Here is a 19,315-nt window from a genome sequence, read left to right as displayed (position 1 = left end):
CTTTACGATCGGATCAAATTTCAAAAGCTAACTTATATTAATGCAAAGGAAAAATATAGTTGTAAGCATAATTGTATACTAATCTGTGCACTAATGTAATGTGATTGGTCAAAAATTAAATTTTATTGAAAACAATATTAATTTAAATTTTAAATATGAATAAATCAGTATTGGTACATAAATTAGTACGCGACTATGCTTCTATGTAGCAAAATTCTAATGCAAATGACAAAAGCTAAACTTATTTGGGTGTTTTGACCAACTTATAAATTGGTAATATCTTAATTTAATTTTTATTTAATTTTTAATTTTTATAAAATATCTTAATTTAAATTATTATTATTATTTTTTTATTCCATTGGTCTCAATCTTTTGCTACCAAAACCAGGCAAAGGGTGGAATTGAGGATCTATGGCCCATGGGTAATAGCACACGCTTGTTACTGTGTAAATGAAAACGTCAAGGTTAATTACGATGGGACCCAAGCCCAGAAGCTTACATTTTCCTTCCGTAAGTGTTTTTTTCAGTGATCTTGTCGGGATGAAAGCGATGCAGCCCACCCACTTGGCTACAAACCTTGTCAGTTTCTACCCGTTTTTTTTACGTAATTGTCGTTAGTAAATTGACATGAGTGCCGAATCTAAAAAGCAAAGTGCTGTGAGTGTTGTACAATACATGCTAGTTAATAAAAGTAGAGAATCATAAAATAATGATTTTAAGCTTTATATTTTATCTTTTTCTTACGATTTGAGATAAAATAATTAAAATAATTACTTGTTATATTTTGTCAATCTATTAATTATTTAATGCTATATAATAAAATAAATAAAAAGATGATGGAAATAAGTAAATAATTTTATTTTTTAAAACAATTTTATGTAATTTTGTACGATTCAATGCAGCATATTAAGATTTTTTATTTAAATTTTTTCTCGTTTTTGTTTTTGGGTTATAACTATTGTCGTAGGGTTCAGTGAAGTGAAAAGGATCTGTCACGACACGAGGCAGGCCTGATGCGAAAGATTTTAATATTGGATTGCAACCAGAAAAATAAGGAAAAAAAAAAAAAAATAGAAATCATGGGGCCTAACTCCCAATTGCGAAATCAGGTGTAAACGTGATCATCATACCTATGGTGGGGCTGCTGCCCGGGTAATCAATTTTTTTTTTTTTAATAAATAATATCTACAATAATAAAAGCATTTCATTTTAAAAAAGTGAGAGATCTAAATAAATAATTTAATTTTTTAATTATAATTTTCACTATTTTTTTTTTCAAAAAATGCATGATATTTATACCATTCATAATTTTATTTAACATTACTAATTTTTTTAATTTTTTGATTTTGATATTGAAATGTCAACGTACCAAATTGTCAATAAAAGAATAACCATTATCCCTGGGCTTGCCTCAAACTCAAGGCCAGATAAATACGAGCCGAGGCCTCTATAACATTTAGGCCCATTTAAGCCCAGAATCGAACCAAGAGGTTTGGGTACTTGCGACTGCCTCGTTCTCCCAATGGTCCCTCATCACTGATTCGCTGCTGAGCTAACTCGGCTTTGCCCTCCAAATTTAACTTTCCCGCCTTCTCTTCTCAAAATAGTAATAGAAAATAGAAATCAATAATGTTTATTTTTAAATTTTTCTTGTTAATGGCTGAGAGCAGAACAAAGCCATAAAACGCTTTTAAAAATTCCTCCTCCGACGCAAGAAGCCCTAATTTCAATTCCATAACCCGGCTGACGCCGGCAAATGTCTACATGGCAGATATTCTCCGATGCCGGCAACAGCTTCCGGTGGGGAACCTCCGACCAAAATCCCCAAATCGAACCCGAAGGTGATTCTGATTCACCAAATGCTAATCATATCTACAGTCACTACACTAGCTCTAGTCTGCCTTCCATGTCCGATCTCCTGCTCCAAGGCAATCTCTTACCCCAACTATCTATAAATATATCCACGAATGCATAGAGTTAGCTCTCATGCTTGTGTTTTATGGCTTAATTTGTGTCATGGAATTTGGTTGGTTCGCCACAGGGTGTTCTAAGCTTCTGGATACTCGCGGTGAAAGTGCGGGGAGCTTTCCGGCATTCCAAACTGGATTGGGAAAATTGGTCACCGTGAAACAGTCTTCGATAGCGAAAGCATTATCTGTTCTTGGCGAAGATACAGGTACGCGTTGTGTTTATTTTATTTCCAGGTTCTGTATTAAAATTAACAGTTTTTGATAGATTGCTCCCCCTCCACCAGAAAAACCCGTGTTTTGGTGGTGAAGCATATAAAAATTTGTGGGATTTCTCTTATAGAATACCCCATATGATAAGGATATGGGTAGGTGGTATATGAGATCCCACATTGCTTGGGAAGGAAAAGTTTGTGCTCTTTATAAGGTTCCAATGGGGCTCCAATTGTAACATTGACTAGTCCTTTTGGAGTATAGGTCATATGATTTGGGCCTTCTATTGGGGCGTTACAAATGGTATCAGAGCTTATCCCAAACCAGAAATGTGGGACTTGAGCCGTGCCACCTACAACAAATAGGCCCGACGAGGACGTCGGGAATTTAAGGGGGGTAGATTGTAATACCCCATATGATAAGGATATGGGTAAGTGGTGTATGAGATCTCACATTACTTGAGAAGGAAAAGTTTGTACTCTTTATAAGGTTCCAATGGGGCTCCAATTGTATCATTGACTAATCCTTTTGGAGTATAGGCCATGTGGTTTGGGCCTTCCATTGGGGCATTACATCTTATTTTTGTTATGGGGGCTGACATTTTGTGCTATATGTGTCTCAAGAGACTGAAAGACGCTACTTAATCGCATCCCCACAAGCATGAAAGCTTAATATTCACTTTTTCCCTTACGAAAGCCAAAATAGTTGAGAATTTGCAACTCTAGCTTTTATGCCCCTCATCTGGTTTGGTTTCTTAGTGATTGAAGAGAACGACATTGTTTTGCTAATACTAGATGTATAACTGACGTATAACTCTAGTCCTATATTGGTCTTTTGTAGACATTTTTTGTGATCTCATGGCATGTTTTGCAGGCCAAGTGCTAGCTAGAGATAATGGATGTAATTCCTCAAATTCTCTATTCCAGACTGGCTCTGGTAAAACTGTCAATATATCTTCAGATGGTCTGGTTAGAGCCAAGACATTGTTGGGATTGGAAGAAGATACTGATAATTGCGTTTCTCAAGGCTATCAACATTCGGCAAAATCAAATACGCCATTTGGGTGGCGAGGTTTATCTCCTCTAGAAATGGGAGAGGGAGTGAACGATAGTGTGATTAAGGATGTCAGGTCAGTTCCAAGACATTTGTTTGTTTCTAAGATTGGTTCAGGAGGAAGTAGATTGAAGAATCATGGAAATCCAAACGTTATGCAACCCGAAATGCATAGTTCATCTCTCAAACCACCTCCAATCAAGTTCCAAACTGCTGGTGGAAGATCTCTATCTGTCTCTGGTGATGCACTGAAACGTGCAATGAGCCTTCTTGGTGAACCAGGGCTGGGAACTTTCTTGAATGAAGGGGATGCAGATGATTCAATTTTTTCTTTTTCAAAGGAGACAAGATTGACTGATACTTCATCAAATGAGGGAAATGATCCTCGGACTCCCTTTTCTCATGAGAAAATGGAAAATTGCAAAAATATGCCAAATATTTTCATATCCCCATTACGGTCGTCTTCTTATCAAGGGCGGTTGCCCGTCAAGTCAGAAGATATTATTGCAGGGAATAACTTGATCAAGGAATTTGATGCTGTTCACCATGGCAATGCTTGTAGGTTAAACAGTAATGCATCTTCTCTTGGGAAGCGGTTAAGTGATGGCCAAGGTGGTTCCGACACAGTAGCAAAAAGTTCTTTGGCTAATGGTGTCGGTTCAAGGATTAATTCATTTGGACGGTCACCAGCCAGGCCATTGGTTGATATTTCAAATACCATTGGCACGGCTTGTACAAATAATGGACAGATAACTACTGTAAAGAGAATACTCGGGAAAAGTTCTATTTCTCCATTTAAAAAGCCCCGCAGCTCCAAATTTTCCACCCCTTTGAATAGTACTGTTCCATTTATTTCCAATGGTAAAATTCATGCAGGTTTTCTAAGTAGACTTTTGTTTTTGTTGGCTTCCTAAATTAAGCTACATGTTCCATCAGGTTTATCTACTTCAACATCTGAACCTTCATGCTGCAAAACTGGAATTTCCTCACGCTACCCATTTAAGATTCCAAGAATGTATGTTAAGGAATTTATTAAAGTACCTCCGTCAAACCAGAATATGGTACATAGACTGTCACTACTGTAATTTGTCGTCTAAAGTTTCTTTTGCTTATGCCTCTAACACCATTTTACTCATTCAAATGAATGTAGTCAGAGGTTTTGTCAGACCAGATCAGATGCATCAAATCAACTAATGCAGAAAAGTATACTTTTCGTGATGAAACTGGATTAAATTGCATTGGCCCAGAAGCTTTTTTCCACATGTTGGCTCGGACCGGAGGATTAGAGCAATATGCTTCAAAAGAGTAAGTTCCCACTATATATACTTTTTTTCCCTATAATCTCCCTCCCCACTTGTGGGTGGGTAGAAAAATTTTGAAGTTACACTGCATCTTGGTTTGCAGATGTTAATATTGATCTATACATACTTTGGTGATGAACTTAGCTTTATATAACATATCATTCCAGATGATATAGAGTAGGGCTTCCCCCATAGGTTTTGAACAGGGGGTCCGGTAATATGGATTGTTGGAGTTCTTTTGCACTTTGAATTTGGTTACATGAACAACCATGGAACTTCTATGCTTTTTAATGGGTCAGGGGCCAGCAGTGTGGCTGTTAATGCATTTTGTTTTTAATTTTTATTAATTTAGAATTTATCTGATCTTTTGTGTAGTATTTTGCATTGTGTCAATCTAGGTGGGTCATAAATCACTACAAGTGGATTGTTTGGAAACTAGCATGTTATGAGAGATACTATCCCTCTAAAGCTGCTGGAAAATTTTTTACCATGTCCAATGTGCTCGAGGAATTGAAGTATAGGTATCTATTTATCATATTAGTTAAACTTTAAGCCCCGGGTGTGTAGGACATGAGAACAATTTTTATTCATTTACACAGATATGAAAGAGAAGTCAATCACGGCCACCGCTCTGCAATTAAAAGAATACTGGAAGGGGATGCATCGCCTTCTTTGATGATGGTTCTATGCATTTCAGCAGTTTGCTCAAATTGTGATCTGAAGAATGATACTTCTTCCGTGGCAGAAACTGGGGCTCAAAATAGTAATGCAACAAAAGTTGAACTAACTGATGGGTGGTAAGAAAATGCCTGGATACCGTTTCTGATGCTATACTATGTTTGAAGTTCTTTGGCATGTAGCATTATCTTGTCTCGCAGGTATGCAATGGATGCTGTTTTGGACGCACAGCTATCAAAGCAGCTTGCTGCTGGAAAACTGTTTGTGGGACAGAAACTTCGGGTAATATGGTCATTTCCATCTTCTTTGATTAGAAAATTTCTGTTGGAATTGCCTCTTGCTCAGAGTGTATTTTGTCCCGTGAAGATCTGGGGAGCAGGATTATGCGGCTGGGTTGGGCCTGTTTCACCCCTTGAGGTTCTGACTAGTTTTATGTTTTTGTGAAAGTTGACTTACTGGAGATTCTACCGTTTTTAGAGGGTTGTCAAAGGTTTTTGCTTCAATTTCAGGTGTCAAGGACAGTTAGTTTGCTATTGCACATAAATGGGACGTACAGAACTCATTGGGCTGATCGACTGGGATTCTGTAAGCACTATTTGGGGTGCCTATGGTCCTTCCCCCCACTTCCCCCCACCAAACAAAAACACACACACACACACACACACACACACACACACACACACACTCACTTTTATATGGTTGGGAAACATATATGCAAGCTTTTTGCCTTCTAATGCTCGGTCCTCAACTCTATTTCCATAGGTAAAGGCGTTGGTGCTCCTTTAGCATTTAGGTGCATTAAGAGTAATGGGGGTCCCGTGCCTCTGACTTTAGTTGGAGTCAGACGGATATACCCTCTCCTCTACAAGGAGAGGTAATTTGAAAATGTTTTTGTATTGAAGTTTTTCTGCAGTCCTAATGGTGTTCTGTACGATGAAAATATTCCTGTTTCTATCATCTAGGTTAAGTAATGGAGGATCTATTGTGAGATCAGAGAGGATGGAGAGTAAAATGGTGCAATTGTACAATCAGAGGTGACTTCTGTACTTCCTTGTCAATCCAATTTTACATCATTTACTTTCTTGAAAGTATTCATTGATAGCGTTTGCTCAATTTATTAGGAGATCTCTCTGTAGCACATATTTTAAATACTTGTCTCGTTTGATCTTTTTCATTGAGGTATGTTTACCATATCAATGTTACACTACTTGAACCAGGATGCACTATGGGGTGGGGTACAGTACACTAAATGCACTGTATCTAATATGTATCTTAAAGTGTAAAGAAATATCTATCCGATATAAATATGGCACCCTTCTAAAAGGAGCTGTGCTAAATTTTCTTTTGTGAATTTTAATTTTATTTTATTTTCCTAAGAGCTGGTAACCACATGTTCTTGTGGCCCCATCCCAAGTTTATCGATGAGCCCTCACTTGTGGGGAAGGAAAACGGTAGTTACAAGCCAACCATTTGTGGGTGTACAAGTAAGAAAATAAAAAACCACTCAAATACAACCCAACCAAAAACCACAGCAATAAACAAATCTAAACAAGCCTATAGACAGAACTCTAACAGGCCTATAAAAACAGTGCAATAATCTAACAAGCCTGAAGATAACAAGACCAACAAAATCAAGAAGTACGTGTCTACCAATCCCACCCAGTCCAGCCTATACAAACCACGGACCTCACAGCCTAAATGAGATACCTCTCTAACCATATTATTCACCTCGAGTGCCCTCTCACGAGCAAGGAAATCCACTACTTTATTGCTTTCTCTAAAACAATGACTAATAGTGTAATCTAATTCATCTAGTAATATCAACAGTTTGTCCCAGTAATCCCAAAGATACCAAACTGTACAAGCTTTAGCCAATATCCAAGAAAATATCACCAAAGAATCACATTCAATATCAATGCCAAATAAACCCAACTCCTTACGCCGAATGATACCTTCCAAAACCTCCCGAAGCTCATTTTCATTATTAGAACAAAATCCAAAAGACTTAGAAAAGGTGAACATAAGCTTACCGGGTTTAACTCACTTTACAAGTTGAACATTACTAGTTTTTGTTTCCACTATTTTCACACCCAACCTGGTAAGCAAAATTCTATCCACACTTGACAAACACTTTACTTTATTCACATTGCTGGCAATATATTTAATCCAATACATTATAGAGCTAAAAACAGAGTTGAGGGATTCAGAAATACCTTCCATTCTAGCCAAACAGCGATGCCGCCACAATCGCCAAATAACCACAAAAGTAAGCAACGAAAACACTATTCCCAATTGGGTGTGCTGAGAAGCTCTATTAAACAGGCCTTGAACTCTTTCCTTCCACCCCTGTTGACCAAGGTTAATTTAACAATCGTCTCTTTTTGCCATCTTGGCTGGCCAATAGCCGCTAAGTATGCCGTGACTTAGGTAGCTTCTGAGATGGTTCTCCTATTAATTATGCAAAAGGATGTCTAATTCTTCAACATGACCTACATGACCTTGAACATTCAACGTGGCCTTATTATGAATTTTATTTGTTTGCATTGGTGTAGTTTTGTTTCTCTTTATGATTTTTATTTGGCTGCAGGCGATCTACTGTTGTAGAGGGCATTGTTTCTGAGTTTCAAAGAGGCGCAAAAGATTCAAATAATTATAATGACACTGATAGTGAAGAAGGAGCAAAAATTTTGAGGATACTTGAGACGGCTGCAGAACCTGAAGTATTAATGGCAGAGATGAGTCCGGAGCAGCTAACCTCTTTTGCTACTTATCAAGCAAAACTAGAGGTGGGCTTCATATGTTTTTCTTGACTGAAAAACCCGAATGAAGAATGTGATCATTAACCATGGCTTGTCTAAACTTAGGCAACCAAGCAGTCAGACATGGAGAAAGCAATCAAGAAAGCTTTCGAAGGTACTGGCTTAGGTGAGAGAGAAGTCACCCCATTTATGAGAGTGAGAGTGGTTGGATTAACAAATAAAATCTATCACGGAAAGGACAGCCCGAAAGAAGGGTTGATAACAATCTGGAACCCAACAGACAAGCAGGTGAATGCAAGAATTTTCTGTGTTGATTGGTCCCTTTTTTATATCTAGTTTGCTCATTCCCCCTTCTCTGCCACCCCTATATCCCTCTCTTCTGTCCCAGTTCACTGTTTGCATGCAAATATGGCCGTGCTCAAGCCTTGACTACATTTGCTTCCTCTCATTAGTGTCTCTGCATGCTTATCATGAATAGCATGTAGTTTCTTTATAAGGATTGTAGTTAAACTAATTACTATTGTGACAGCAACATGAGCTGGCCGAGGGTCAGGCTTATTCCGTTGCAGGACTTGTACCTATTAATTCTGATGCAAATACCCTATACTTGCAAGCCAGGGGATCCACTACCAAATGGCAGCCTTTATCTTCCCAAGTAACCGAACACTTTATGTAAGTTTCCATTTACTTTGCCTATTAGAAACAATCACCAATAATAATTGAATTTAATTCAATAGCTTTCTCTGCAGGCGATTTCACAGTCCTCGCAAATCAGTCTTACTGTCGGGTTTGGGTGAGGTTCCACTTTCCAGGTGCATTTCACATCTCATGCTTTCTGTATTGACACTTTTTCATTTCGTCTATGTTTCTTTCAAGCAATAAAGAGAGAAAAGTTATAAACTTAATATTACTTTGGCTTATTCAGTGAGTTTGATATTGCTGCGGTCGTAGTGTACGTGGGGGAGGTTTTTGCAGACCCTCACCAAAGGAAACAGTGGGTGTTTGTGACGGATGGCTCCATTTCTGAGTCACGGTCAGAGGAATTATCCAATTCTTTACTTGCCATCAGCTTCTGCTCATCAGACATTGATGATTCATCATTTGCACCAGTCAACTCTAATCTTGCAGGATCCACGGTGAGTATATGGCGTTCCTTTCACAGTCAACTCCGTATTGGAATTTATCTTTATCAATTTATTCAATTTGACAGAAAGATATGCATCTTCATTAGAATTTCCTTTGTTCTTTCTGATACATTTAAGTTCAACTGCGAGTACAGGAAATTGAATTACTGATTGCTCCACTACTGAAACAATTTACAATCTGAAAACTAAATAAGAAAGCAATCGATTCCTGCTCTAGATTACTATCTACTGAAAAATTCAAATAATAATGTGTGGCTTTAGGAGAATCCCTTACTCAGAACATGAATGTTTACCATACATGGAAGTCCTTTTGGCACCGTATTAATTGCATCACTTCTGATTGGTTGCCTTTTTGTTGTAAAGAACAAGATACTTGAAGAATGCTAAATATTCCATTCAGTAACAGCTCTTAGTTTTCACATTGCAGGTTGGTTTTTGTAATCTCATCAAGAGAGCGAAGGACCAAATGAATCATCTCTGGGTAGCAGAAGCTACAGAAAATTCAATCTACTTTCTAAATCTTGATCCTCGCCCTTGTTCTCACCTAAAAAATGCAGCTTCCTTAACGCAAAAATGGGCAAGAATGTCTAGTTTGGTTTGTATTTTCTGACTTCAATATCACATTGATAGTATTTGCTGCATGTCATCTGCTCTGCTGACGAAATACTCTGTACTTGGCGTGCCTTTTGCAGACTTTGGATAAGCTTAGAGAGAAGGTTTTATTTATCATTGGTGATTGTAAGGGCTAGATGGCAAATGGAGCTGATCTAAATTGGCTAGCAATTCTCTTCTATATGTTCTATTTGACATCAACCAGAGGGTGTCTGGCTCTTACGGTTTACTTATCTGGAATGCTTGAAAAGCTTAACTTTGCTGGTAGAATTCTCGTTCCAATTATTATGTCAGTCTCTTTATTGCACTCGAACTCTAAAATTATTGACGTTTGATTGGATATATATTTTATTTGCAGGTCTTCATCGCCAATATTTAATTAGCATTGACTGTGTATGCAGAGAAAAGTGGTATATGCATCTCCATGTTTGAGCACAATGCCATCATTTGACAAGTTTTGTTGGTTGATCGGGCAAGAATAGTCTACACTTTTCGTTGAGCAAGTCAAACAAAGATTCTGTAAGAACTAAGTGTTTTTATGCTTTTGGATTGAAGGGAAAGTGAGGAGAGGTTGGTTTAATGTTCAGTAGGGGTATGGGGGGATGGATGCTTTTCTGCAACAACTATACAAGTCAATGAACAAAATATGTAGGTATTAAAATAATGATAAACTAATCAATAATATTTGTTTTATACAATAGGTGGATTTATCTTTATGTTTCCATGGGACATGGTAACAATTAAAAGACTCTTTTCTTGAGGGGACAACTTTAGAAGCCATCCAATCGGCCCATGCGACTCGTTGTACAGTGGATACGAAGCATTGACGAATACCCATTTTCCCGAAAACACGCCACAACTCTCCGAAGTCACTCTCCATGGACCAGCGTGCGGTCAAGCCGAGCAATTCTCCGACCACTATAGTCTCTAGTAGAGTTGCACTTATGAATCTATCCAAAACCTCTGAGATCCAAGAAAACGAACTAAAACCCTCAAACCAGAACAACGGGAAAGGAAGTAACCAGGACACCACAGTTGACCCAGAATTTAAAAGCACAAAGAAAAAAAAAAGAGTAAGTTGAACCAGAAGTCCCAAGCTTATAAAGTTGTGTACCATGAGCTGGGCTTAAACCATCTGGTTTAACATATGGCTATTGAAGCTTCTTGATGATGATGAACACGATCGGGTTCTTCATGGATTTGCTGGATGCCACGTTCGTTGTAGTGGACCGTGAAAAGTTGAAAACTATGAAGATCAATAAGAGAATCACGAGCAAAGGAAAGTGGGTTTTACCAAGGACAAGCTTGAGCATTGAGAATTTGAGATAGAAGATAATTTTGTGAATAATAGTAAAATAGTTTGTGAATAATAGTGAGATAGTTTGAATATTTTCTTAGATTTTAAAAAATGAGAGAGAGAAATTTGAAAAAAAATATTATAAAGTTAAAATATAGTTTTTGTAATATTATTTTTGTTTAAAAATTTGAAAAGTTGAATTGGTTTTTATTTTTTGTTTGAAAGTTTAAGTAAATTGTAATGATTAGTTTAAAAGTATTTGTATCGAAGTGATGTTTGAAAACGAGATGAGATTGTAATGATTAGTTTAAAAGAATTTTGAGATTGAAATTTTCTTTCAAACAAGCCCTAATTTTCTAAGAGATTTTACGTGGTATTAATTGATGCAGGAACCGTCAGGACAACGATTCGGTTGGGGGGTATCCGCTACTATTAACGGTAACTAACTGTCATTCCCCCTACTTCAGAAACTCCTTACTTCCTCGGACTCGTTCAGAAGTAAACCTTTCACTCGGTTTCTATCTCGCTCTCGCTCTTCACTCTCAAGTACCAACCGCGAGAGTTGGTGCTTGGGACCCCCAACACGACGATTTTCTCTCCATATCGCGGCGCGGCGCTGCTCTTTCATTTCGGCGCCGGCCGCTACCAAATCTACGCCAAAGATCACAGAGAAAAGAGAAGAATTCCACACTGAAGAATAATCAAGCATGGCAGATCCCAGTGCCATCGTACCGTACATTGATCCGCACGATCGCCCATTGACCGACAACATTAATTTCGATTTCATGAACGACTCCATCCCCACTCTTGGCGATTTATCATCATTTGCTCTACCAACATCGCCCCATTTTGAGGCAGTTGCGCATTTACTAGATGTTGACCCCTCTGAGGATCCGGCTGCGGGGGATATGCGCGATGACTCTAATAATAGTGGAGCGGGGAACAAGTCTCAGGCGGCGGGCCCCTCGGAGAGTGCCAATGATGGAAATGCGAGGCCGCTTTTCACTTGGCCTGTGGCACCGATCCCATTTAATTGTAGCTGTTGCCATGTGCTCAGAGAAATAATTTACAGTAACGGTATTTTTTTATTTATTTTTACATGCGAATTTGTTTCAAATTGGTGTTTATATATTTGAAATTGCTGATCAAGTTCATCACTGAAATCTATCCTACATATATTTCCTGGTTGTAGGGACCAATACCAAGAAACTTGAGATACATGGAAGACTCGGTATGATCTGTCATGCTGTTCTTGAGGATCTGCAAAATGTTTATGGGAATTCTTCGAGCAATCAGTATCAGATGTTTGAGTAAGATTTTCAGTTTTTTTTTTTTGTCGTTTTAATTAACTAGGAATGGGTGGATATGGCCAGTACTACTTAATGGGTCGAATAAAAATGATTCGTTCTTTAACTAATTTGTTTAAGCCATGAGATAACGCATGCTAGAAAGTTATTCTGGTTGATGCTATTATATTTCCTTGGCCCTTTTGAGAATTTTCGCATTCCTTTTTTCTTTTTCTTTGAAAGTCATATATGCATGGCGGTTTAACCAAACCCAGTATCTTGAGACACAGACACACAAGCACACACGTTTCTGTTCATAAGTTAGTCAGTGAATGTACATATAATTGTTTCAACTAACTTCCACGGATTGTTTGGGAGAAGATGAAAAGTTTTCATTTGTATCTTTTGTTTTAATCAGTTTTTGTAAGAAAAGCATAGAGGACGTCAAGCAGTTTTTAATGAAGTACTGTTTGGAGCAAAATATAGCGGGCTATGTTATGGTGCCAGATCCGTTAGCGAATTATTATGAAGCCCTCTGTGTTGGACTAGAATGGGACGATGACGACGTTCTTCTTGATGACTTGAATTTTCAACCATCCCCTACGAATTCAGGTTGGTAATTCGCTCTATACGTGCTGCATGCCTGGTGAATATATATCTTCTAATTCACCATATCCATGCATGTAAAATTGGTAGAGTGCGGACGTGGATAATTGATCATCATCAATATGTTTGTAATCTAGCAAATTCACTTGGGTTTCTTTACGCGATACTGCGTTTGATGAGCTTTCAATGGATATATTTCAGGAGGAGCACGTCCAATGAATGAACCAGAGGCCACAGGGCCGACACATAAAGTTTCCCTTGCAGCACAGGTTGTTGCCTCTTCAATATCCCTCTGATCTCATTTTCAAGAAGTTTTCTATTCCTGATTCCGATTTCTATGTAGTATTGCAGAGGGAAAGAGCGGGAAAGTTAACGCTAAACGAGTTGGGCCCTTACTTCAATCTTCCTATAGAGGAAGCAGCTAAGAGATTGAAACTGTGCCCAACTGTTCTGAAGAAGATATGCCGAAGAGATGGAATGAATCGATGGCCTCACAGAAAGGTTTGTGCCACTGATCAGTACTATATATATACTCTCTTTTAATTCTGATCGACATCAATTAATGCGTGGAATAAGTTGTGTATTATTTCTTATACGAGAAGATTTATATAAATTTCAAATAGATAACTTTCACACATTTGATCTAAAAAAGTGGACTCACCTTAAAAAGTATAAAAAAATTATTTTTTTATTAGAGGAATCTACTTTTTTATTAAAGATTTATATGAAATTTATCTATTCGAAACTTGTACCAGTCGTTACTCTTGTTATATAATATTGATGAGTGGATGCATGTATGCTTCAGGTTAAAAGCCTGCAGAAGCAAATATCAAGTTTGAGAGCAAGTTTAGAGTCAAATATCAATGCAGAGGAAAGAGCAAATGCTCAAGCTGAAATTGACAGACTTGAGCAAGAACTAACCAATGTTTGTCGTGGGGTTACATTACGATGATCACGTGAAGAATATATATTGTACTTTTGTGCTTAAATCATGGAAATTAGAGTTATCCAATTTTTTGCATATATTTATGAGAGGCCTTTTCTTTTGTGTTATTGGATATAAAAATAATGCACTTGTATTTTTGTTTTGAGATGAATATTACTAATTGAAAAGAGGGGGGGGGGGGGGGGGGAGGGTAATCAGGTTAATGTACATGAATAATTTTACCTTTTACTACAAGAGAAACGGATTTTTACGATCAAAATTTTGTAAATAAAAAGACTATTTCCGACGAAAATATAAAATTTTGATCACAATTTTTTTTTGTTCTTGTAGAATTTGCATTGATCGAATTGGGAGTTATATATTCAGCAAATGTTTAGTTTGCTTGATTTAAATGTACAAAAATTAATCAGGCCTGTATATTAATTAATGACACAACTTGTATAAACTTGATCAATATTGGACTACTATTTAAAGTTAGTATAACCTTACTTTTATTATTATTTTTATAGGATTATCTTCTGGTATTCTTGAATACCATATATATGGATGACTATATTTGATATTCCAGAAGCAAACTGATCATCATGAGGGCAAATCTGAAGTGCTCGGATGCAAATGAATCATGCCTTGTTGAATTTTTATTGGATATATTTATTAAAAGTTTAATAAATTAATTGACTTTGTACAAAACTAATCAAGTTTGTTTATTAATTAATGTCACTTGTATATATAAACTTGATGGGACTTGTACAATTAAGTTAATATATCCTTACTTTTATTAATATTTTTGCAAGATTATCTTCTACCACTACAAGAAATTAGCCCTTTTGCAGCGCTTAAAATCATTGCAAATACACTGAAAAAACGCTGTAATTGATCAATTGCAGCGTTATTACCCTCCTTGCATGTTCGACAGTATAAAAGTGATATTTTTGGTCAATAGCAACGTTATTGGAGAAACGCTGCAAAAACTCTCTTTTGCAGCGTTCTTAAACCGCTGCAAAGGCAATAATATCACGCTGCAAAAGGCCACTCCATCTGATTGCTTTGGCGCTGCAATAGATCAATTGCAGCGAAATTTATCCTTGCTATATCATTAAAAAACGCTGCAATAGCCAGCCAACAACAGCAGCGCTACAGTTGGTTCGTTGCTTTTGTAACTTTTTGCAACACTTAAAATCGCTGGAATTGATCTATAGCCGCTGCAATTGATGTACCTCAAAAGCAACATATCATTTTAGCGCTGCTTTTGTTACTTTTTACAGTGAGTTTGGTACTATTTGCAGCAAGTTTTAAACGCTGGAAATACTCAATTACAAAATAAAAAAAAAATACTACTGAAACTGTAATAGTTTTTTTACACTTACATATAATCTGCAAGATATTCATACATTCATACAAATCCACTTGCACACTGTTTCAACTAACAACTGTCTATTCCTTACAAGTCAAATGGAGCTCTTACATGAATCATATGTTCAGTACATAATTGATATACAACAAGTAGAAATATGTTCAGTACATAGGCAAGCAGAAACTTCAATATAAGATAGAGGAACTTCCATATTGTAGAAAGATAAATCAGGATAAACAACCGACTTCCCATCAGAATATATCACCTCAACTGGCTCAATTTCAAACTTTCTTTCACAATATTCTGAGAAGGTCGTCACCTAAGAGAACAGATAAAAACCTTTCAATCATCAGCTATAAATCAGAATTACAATCTGAAACAACTGGGAACTTCTTGATTACCACTGTGTTTAAAACTATCTTTGCTTTTGTCAGATCAGTAGCAGTGCATTCAATGAACACATTCTTCGTCTTAAGAGTGATTGCTGAATGTGCACCATTGATAATTGGGGGTAAAGACAAAACAGTTCTGCATCAAGAATAGAATTTTGCATTAAGAATAGAATTTTCAGGGGAAGAAAAAAGAAAGAAATGAAACACTAAACACCAAGCAGAAATAAAATCTATTTGGAAATAGAGAGTTTTGAAAATTCTCTTAGACTTTTTTCCCTCAATCCAAACTTCTTGACACCAAAATACAATCCCAAAAATAAATTTCATAAGAAAAACGTCTTACTTCCATGCCAAACAAAAATCAAAACTCAAAAACAATTGCATAATACTTGCCAGTACTCTCAGTAAAAGGAACAATATGAACTCAACATCTTCCAATCAAATAAAGCTCCAATAACTTGACACAAAATAGAGTAAATTGATAGAAGGGTAAATAAATAACAATAACTAAATGATTGGCAGGTAAAAGAGACAAGAATATTTATAATTTCATAAACATTAAAGATTCATACCTTTTGTAGTCATATATCACAGGGAACACTGGTGAGTTCTAATATTGCATCCTCCCTGTTCTTCTCAAGGCCAGAAAGAAAGATTGCATCCTGATCAGTAAAACTATTAATATAACCAACATATGATCTTACTCCAATCACCCCACATGTTGAGGGTGATTGGAGTAAGATCATATGAGTGATTCAATGGATCTTTTGTTCTAATAAAAAAAGGAGTTCAGAAAAACACTCTTTGAACAAGAAACATACAGAAAAATGAACCAGCAATTGGAAGAAGTTTTGATACTATATATGATATATATATATATATATATATATATATATATATATATATTTGGGTATGATTACTATGAATGGAAAACAGTGGCCTTTTGAAACAACATATAGCTACTGAAAAACAAAAGGCTGAAATTTTAAGTGATTTAGGTATTAAATCTACTGATTTATTGCTGATTTATTTCCTCTGCTGCAGAATGAAATTATTTTCTACTTTGCTTCTATTTGGGATCAATTATCTAGCTACTGAACAGGTTTAATCATGAGCATATGAGGGGATTAAATGGTGGAGTGCTGTGTAAGAAGAAATGAAGAAATTCTTAGTAGAACTTAAGAAAACAGTAAGAGAATTCACAATAGGAATTTGACACAGAGTTGTGTAGATCTTTCTAGATCTCTTGTGCTTCTGGTTTGTGCCTTCTATTGGTACTTCGATTATGCTTGTGTGAAGTATATATTATGCATATTTGTAAGATGGTAACATTTAAGAGAGAGAGAGAGAGAGAGATATATATATATATATATATATATATATATATATATATATATGAATGTTATTACATTGATTAAAAGTTGTATAAGGACAATCTGTTGGATAAATCACAAACAAAGTAAGCAAGATCCCTTTTTAAACCAAATATGGTAGGGATGCAGCATGATCCAAGTGAAAGTTGGAAGCAGAAGGATCACTTTAGGTTAAACAAAGACAAGAAACTATACATTACATCAACATTGTTGGAAGAAAAATACAACTGTTCCTTTTTTTTATAAGTAAAATACAACTTTTCCTATTGATAAGTCAATGAAGGAAAATTGCAGAAGAGAAAACCAGTGAAGATATAATGGACGAACTCTTGGAGAGAAATTAACCAAATTGAAATTCCTTGACTCCCTAAAGTAAGGGAAAGAAAGGAGCACAATTATAAAGTACTGCAATCTCAATCAACCAAATGGAGTGATATTAAAGTACTTTTCACAATCTCAAAATACTCGAAACTAAAGCTGACAAGGCAGAAAATCATCTCACCTCTTCAAGCAGTAGATAGCATGAATTCTTCATGTTTCTACCTTCCCTCTACTTGGTTACACACCTAACTACATATTTAAGCAGTGAAACAAGAAACATTAAAAAAGCATGAGACTCTTGCAAAACATAATGAGGCTACCAATTTCACCAAGTCAAGCTGGCTTTTAAGAAACAAATTGACCAATAGCTACAGGATCAGCATGTCAACCAAAATGCTGGTGACTTGGCTTCGATGTGGCTATATTAACAGAATGATTGATTTGATCAAAGTTAAAAGTTTAGGGAGTAAAAAGTTAAAAATTAAAGTTCAGGGATTAATCTATTTAATGGGCAAACCACAATGGCTATTTTAGTATTTAACTTTAAAATGAAATATTGATAAAGAAAACTTTGAGGCACCGTAAGCTAAAAGCCTTGTCAAACACAGAAGTGTGGTAGCTACACTTACTAAGAGTACATGAATTACGTCTGAAAGGCAAGCTCTGAAAATATCCAGTCATGACAGTCTCAAGAAGATTGTTCCAACAAGCTGAGATTCTTATTTTCAGCAATTCCATTGCCATACATTAACCATTAAAAGAAAGACATTGACAAAAAAAAATAGAAGAAAGAAAAGAATATCAGTACACTATCTGTCACTAGAGGCCACCAAAACACCTGGACAAAATCCACAACACAGTATACACAACTGGACACAAACAACTACACAATCTACAATATTTATTTACACAATCTACTCAAGCAATTTTCAAGAATAGATAAATGGATAATTTGAAGTCAACTCCCAAAAATATTAATCTATCTGCATGCTCATAGGTAAAGTGCTCTGCAAAACCTCATAGTTCCAAGCAATACAAACAGGAAGAATTTTTACTTCAGTGACTTTAGGTAATTGAAGTATAAGTAGTGAAAAGTTTACCTACTGCATCCCTTAATTTTAAGAAACTAAAGGCTTAGTATGATAAATAATTTTTAAGGAATGAAAACAGATAAATCTCAATTCTTTGGATTAGTGAAATAAAGTGCTCAAGTCTCTTCACTTAAGCTTGTATGATAAATAGTTTTACATACATGAGCTAAACCATAATTGATGAGGTGTCACTCTATCATGTATATCCCACACAATAATTATTTCCAATTATATAAATGACAATATACTAGCTTCATATGTTATTTATCACTGTTTAATTCTCAATAAATCTAATGTTACTTACTAGCTAGTATATTGTTTAATTATATAAACAATATACTAGCAGTACTACAGACAGTAGTCTTCATTTCATATTATAATTATCATTTACCTTCCATTTAGTGGTAGCCTAACCAATAAATTAGAGTAAATCATTTGGTATGATAATTCAGCTAGGTGAGCACTTATGACATGAATTTAGGGATTTTGATGGTTCATTTCTTTAAACGCCATATTATGGAACAAGGCCATAACTTTTTTTCATTTCACTGAGAGATAGACATGCAGTCTGTTGTGGGGGTAAAGGGGGCTTTTTCTGTATACAATATTAGTTCCATTCTCGATGGATAAAGAGACCAAGTAGGGATTTCAAGCAAAAATCAGTCAATCGGAGGACACACAAATTAAAACTATCACCCAAAAATTATGAACATCCGTATACCCACATCAACACTTAGCCAAAATGCAGACATATATATATAAATCGAGCAAGAAAGGAGATGATTTTAGATTCAAACATCTATCAATAGTCTAGAAACAAAAAGCTACCATATTTGTAAAGCAACGAGCGCGGGTGAAGAGGGAGAGAGAGAGAGAGAGAGAGAGAGAGAGAGAGAGAGAGAGAGAGAGAGAGAGAGAGAG

General features: G+C 36.2%; 2 protein-coding genes and 1 long non-coding RNA gene across 8 annotated transcripts; 2 read left to right on the top strand and 1 right to left on the bottom strand.

The window, feature by feature from the left end:
* The first annotated feature begins 1,559 nt into the window (after window positions 1-1,559).
* LOC122277704 (protein BREAST CANCER SUSCEPTIBILITY 2 homolog A-like) lies at window positions 1,560-10,428 on the top strand. 5 transcript variants are annotated; one of them, XM_043087799.1, is made up of 20 exons: window positions 1,560-1,928; window positions 2,042-2,176; window positions 3,054-4,070; window positions 4,170-4,294; window positions 4,384-4,538; window positions 4,933-5,055; window positions 5,134-5,331; window positions 5,413-5,494; window positions 5,579-5,629; window positions 5,722-5,797; window positions 5,975-6,086; window positions 6,175-6,246; window positions 7,800-7,998; window positions 8,077-8,259; window positions 8,501-8,643; window positions 8,721-8,783; window positions 8,897-9,107; window positions 9,544-9,711; window positions 9,809-9,992; window positions 10,087-10,428. In XM_043087799.1, exons 1-19 carry the CDS (start codon window positions 1,757-1,759, stop codon window positions 9,863-9,865), a joined length of 3,342 nt encoding a protein of 1,113 aa, XP_042943733.1. In that variant the 5' UTR covers window positions 1,560-1,756; the 3' UTR covers window positions 9,866-9,992; window positions 10,087-10,428. The 5 variants fall into 5 exon arrangements, with proteins under 5 accessions (XP_042943733.1, XP_042943731.1, XP_042943730.1 ...); XM_043087797.1 differs by having other exon boundaries at window positions 3,054-4,094; window positions 10,130-10,428; XM_043087796.1 differs by having other exon boundaries at window positions 3,054-4,094.
* Window positions 10,429-11,255: 827 nt separating this feature from the next.
* Window positions 11,256-13,970, top strand: LOC122277520. Its single transcript, XM_043087524.1, has 6 exons — window positions 11,256-12,102; window positions 12,218-12,335; window positions 12,730-12,923; window positions 13,119-13,186; window positions 13,269-13,418; window positions 13,723-13,970. Exons 1-6 carry the CDS (start codon window positions 11,733-11,735, stop codon window positions 13,867-13,869), a joined length of 1,047 nt encoding a protein of 348 aa, XP_042943458.1. The 5' UTR covers window positions 11,256-11,732; the 3' UTR covers window positions 13,870-13,970.
* Window positions 13,971-15,231: 1,261 nt separating this feature from the next.
* On the bottom strand, window positions 15,232-18,404 carry LOC122277361. Of its 2 annotated transcripts, XR_006228989.1 has the most exons (5): window positions 17,933-18,404; window positions 17,485-17,552; window positions 16,182-16,241; window positions 15,619-15,745; window positions 15,232-15,536 (listed from the first exon to the last, which is right to left on the bottom strand). It is a non-coding gene; the product is annotated as an uncharacterized LOC122277361 (long non-coding RNA). The 2 variants fall into 2 exon arrangements; XR_006228988.1 differs by having other exon boundaries at window positions 17,485-18,404.
* Between the last annotated feature and the right edge of the window lie 911 nt (window positions 18,405-19,315).

The sequence above is a fragment of the Carya illinoinensis genome, chromosome 9 (assembly GCF_018687715.1).
Source record: "Carya illinoinensis cultivar Pawnee chromosome 9, C.illinoinensisPawnee_v1, whole genome shotgun sequence".
NCBI lineage: Eukaryota > Viridiplantae > Streptophyta > Magnoliopsida > Fagales > Juglandaceae > Carya > Carya illinoinensis.
The sequence above is the reverse complement of the archived record's forward strand: the minus strand, read 5'-3'. Positions and strand labels throughout refer to the sequence as shown.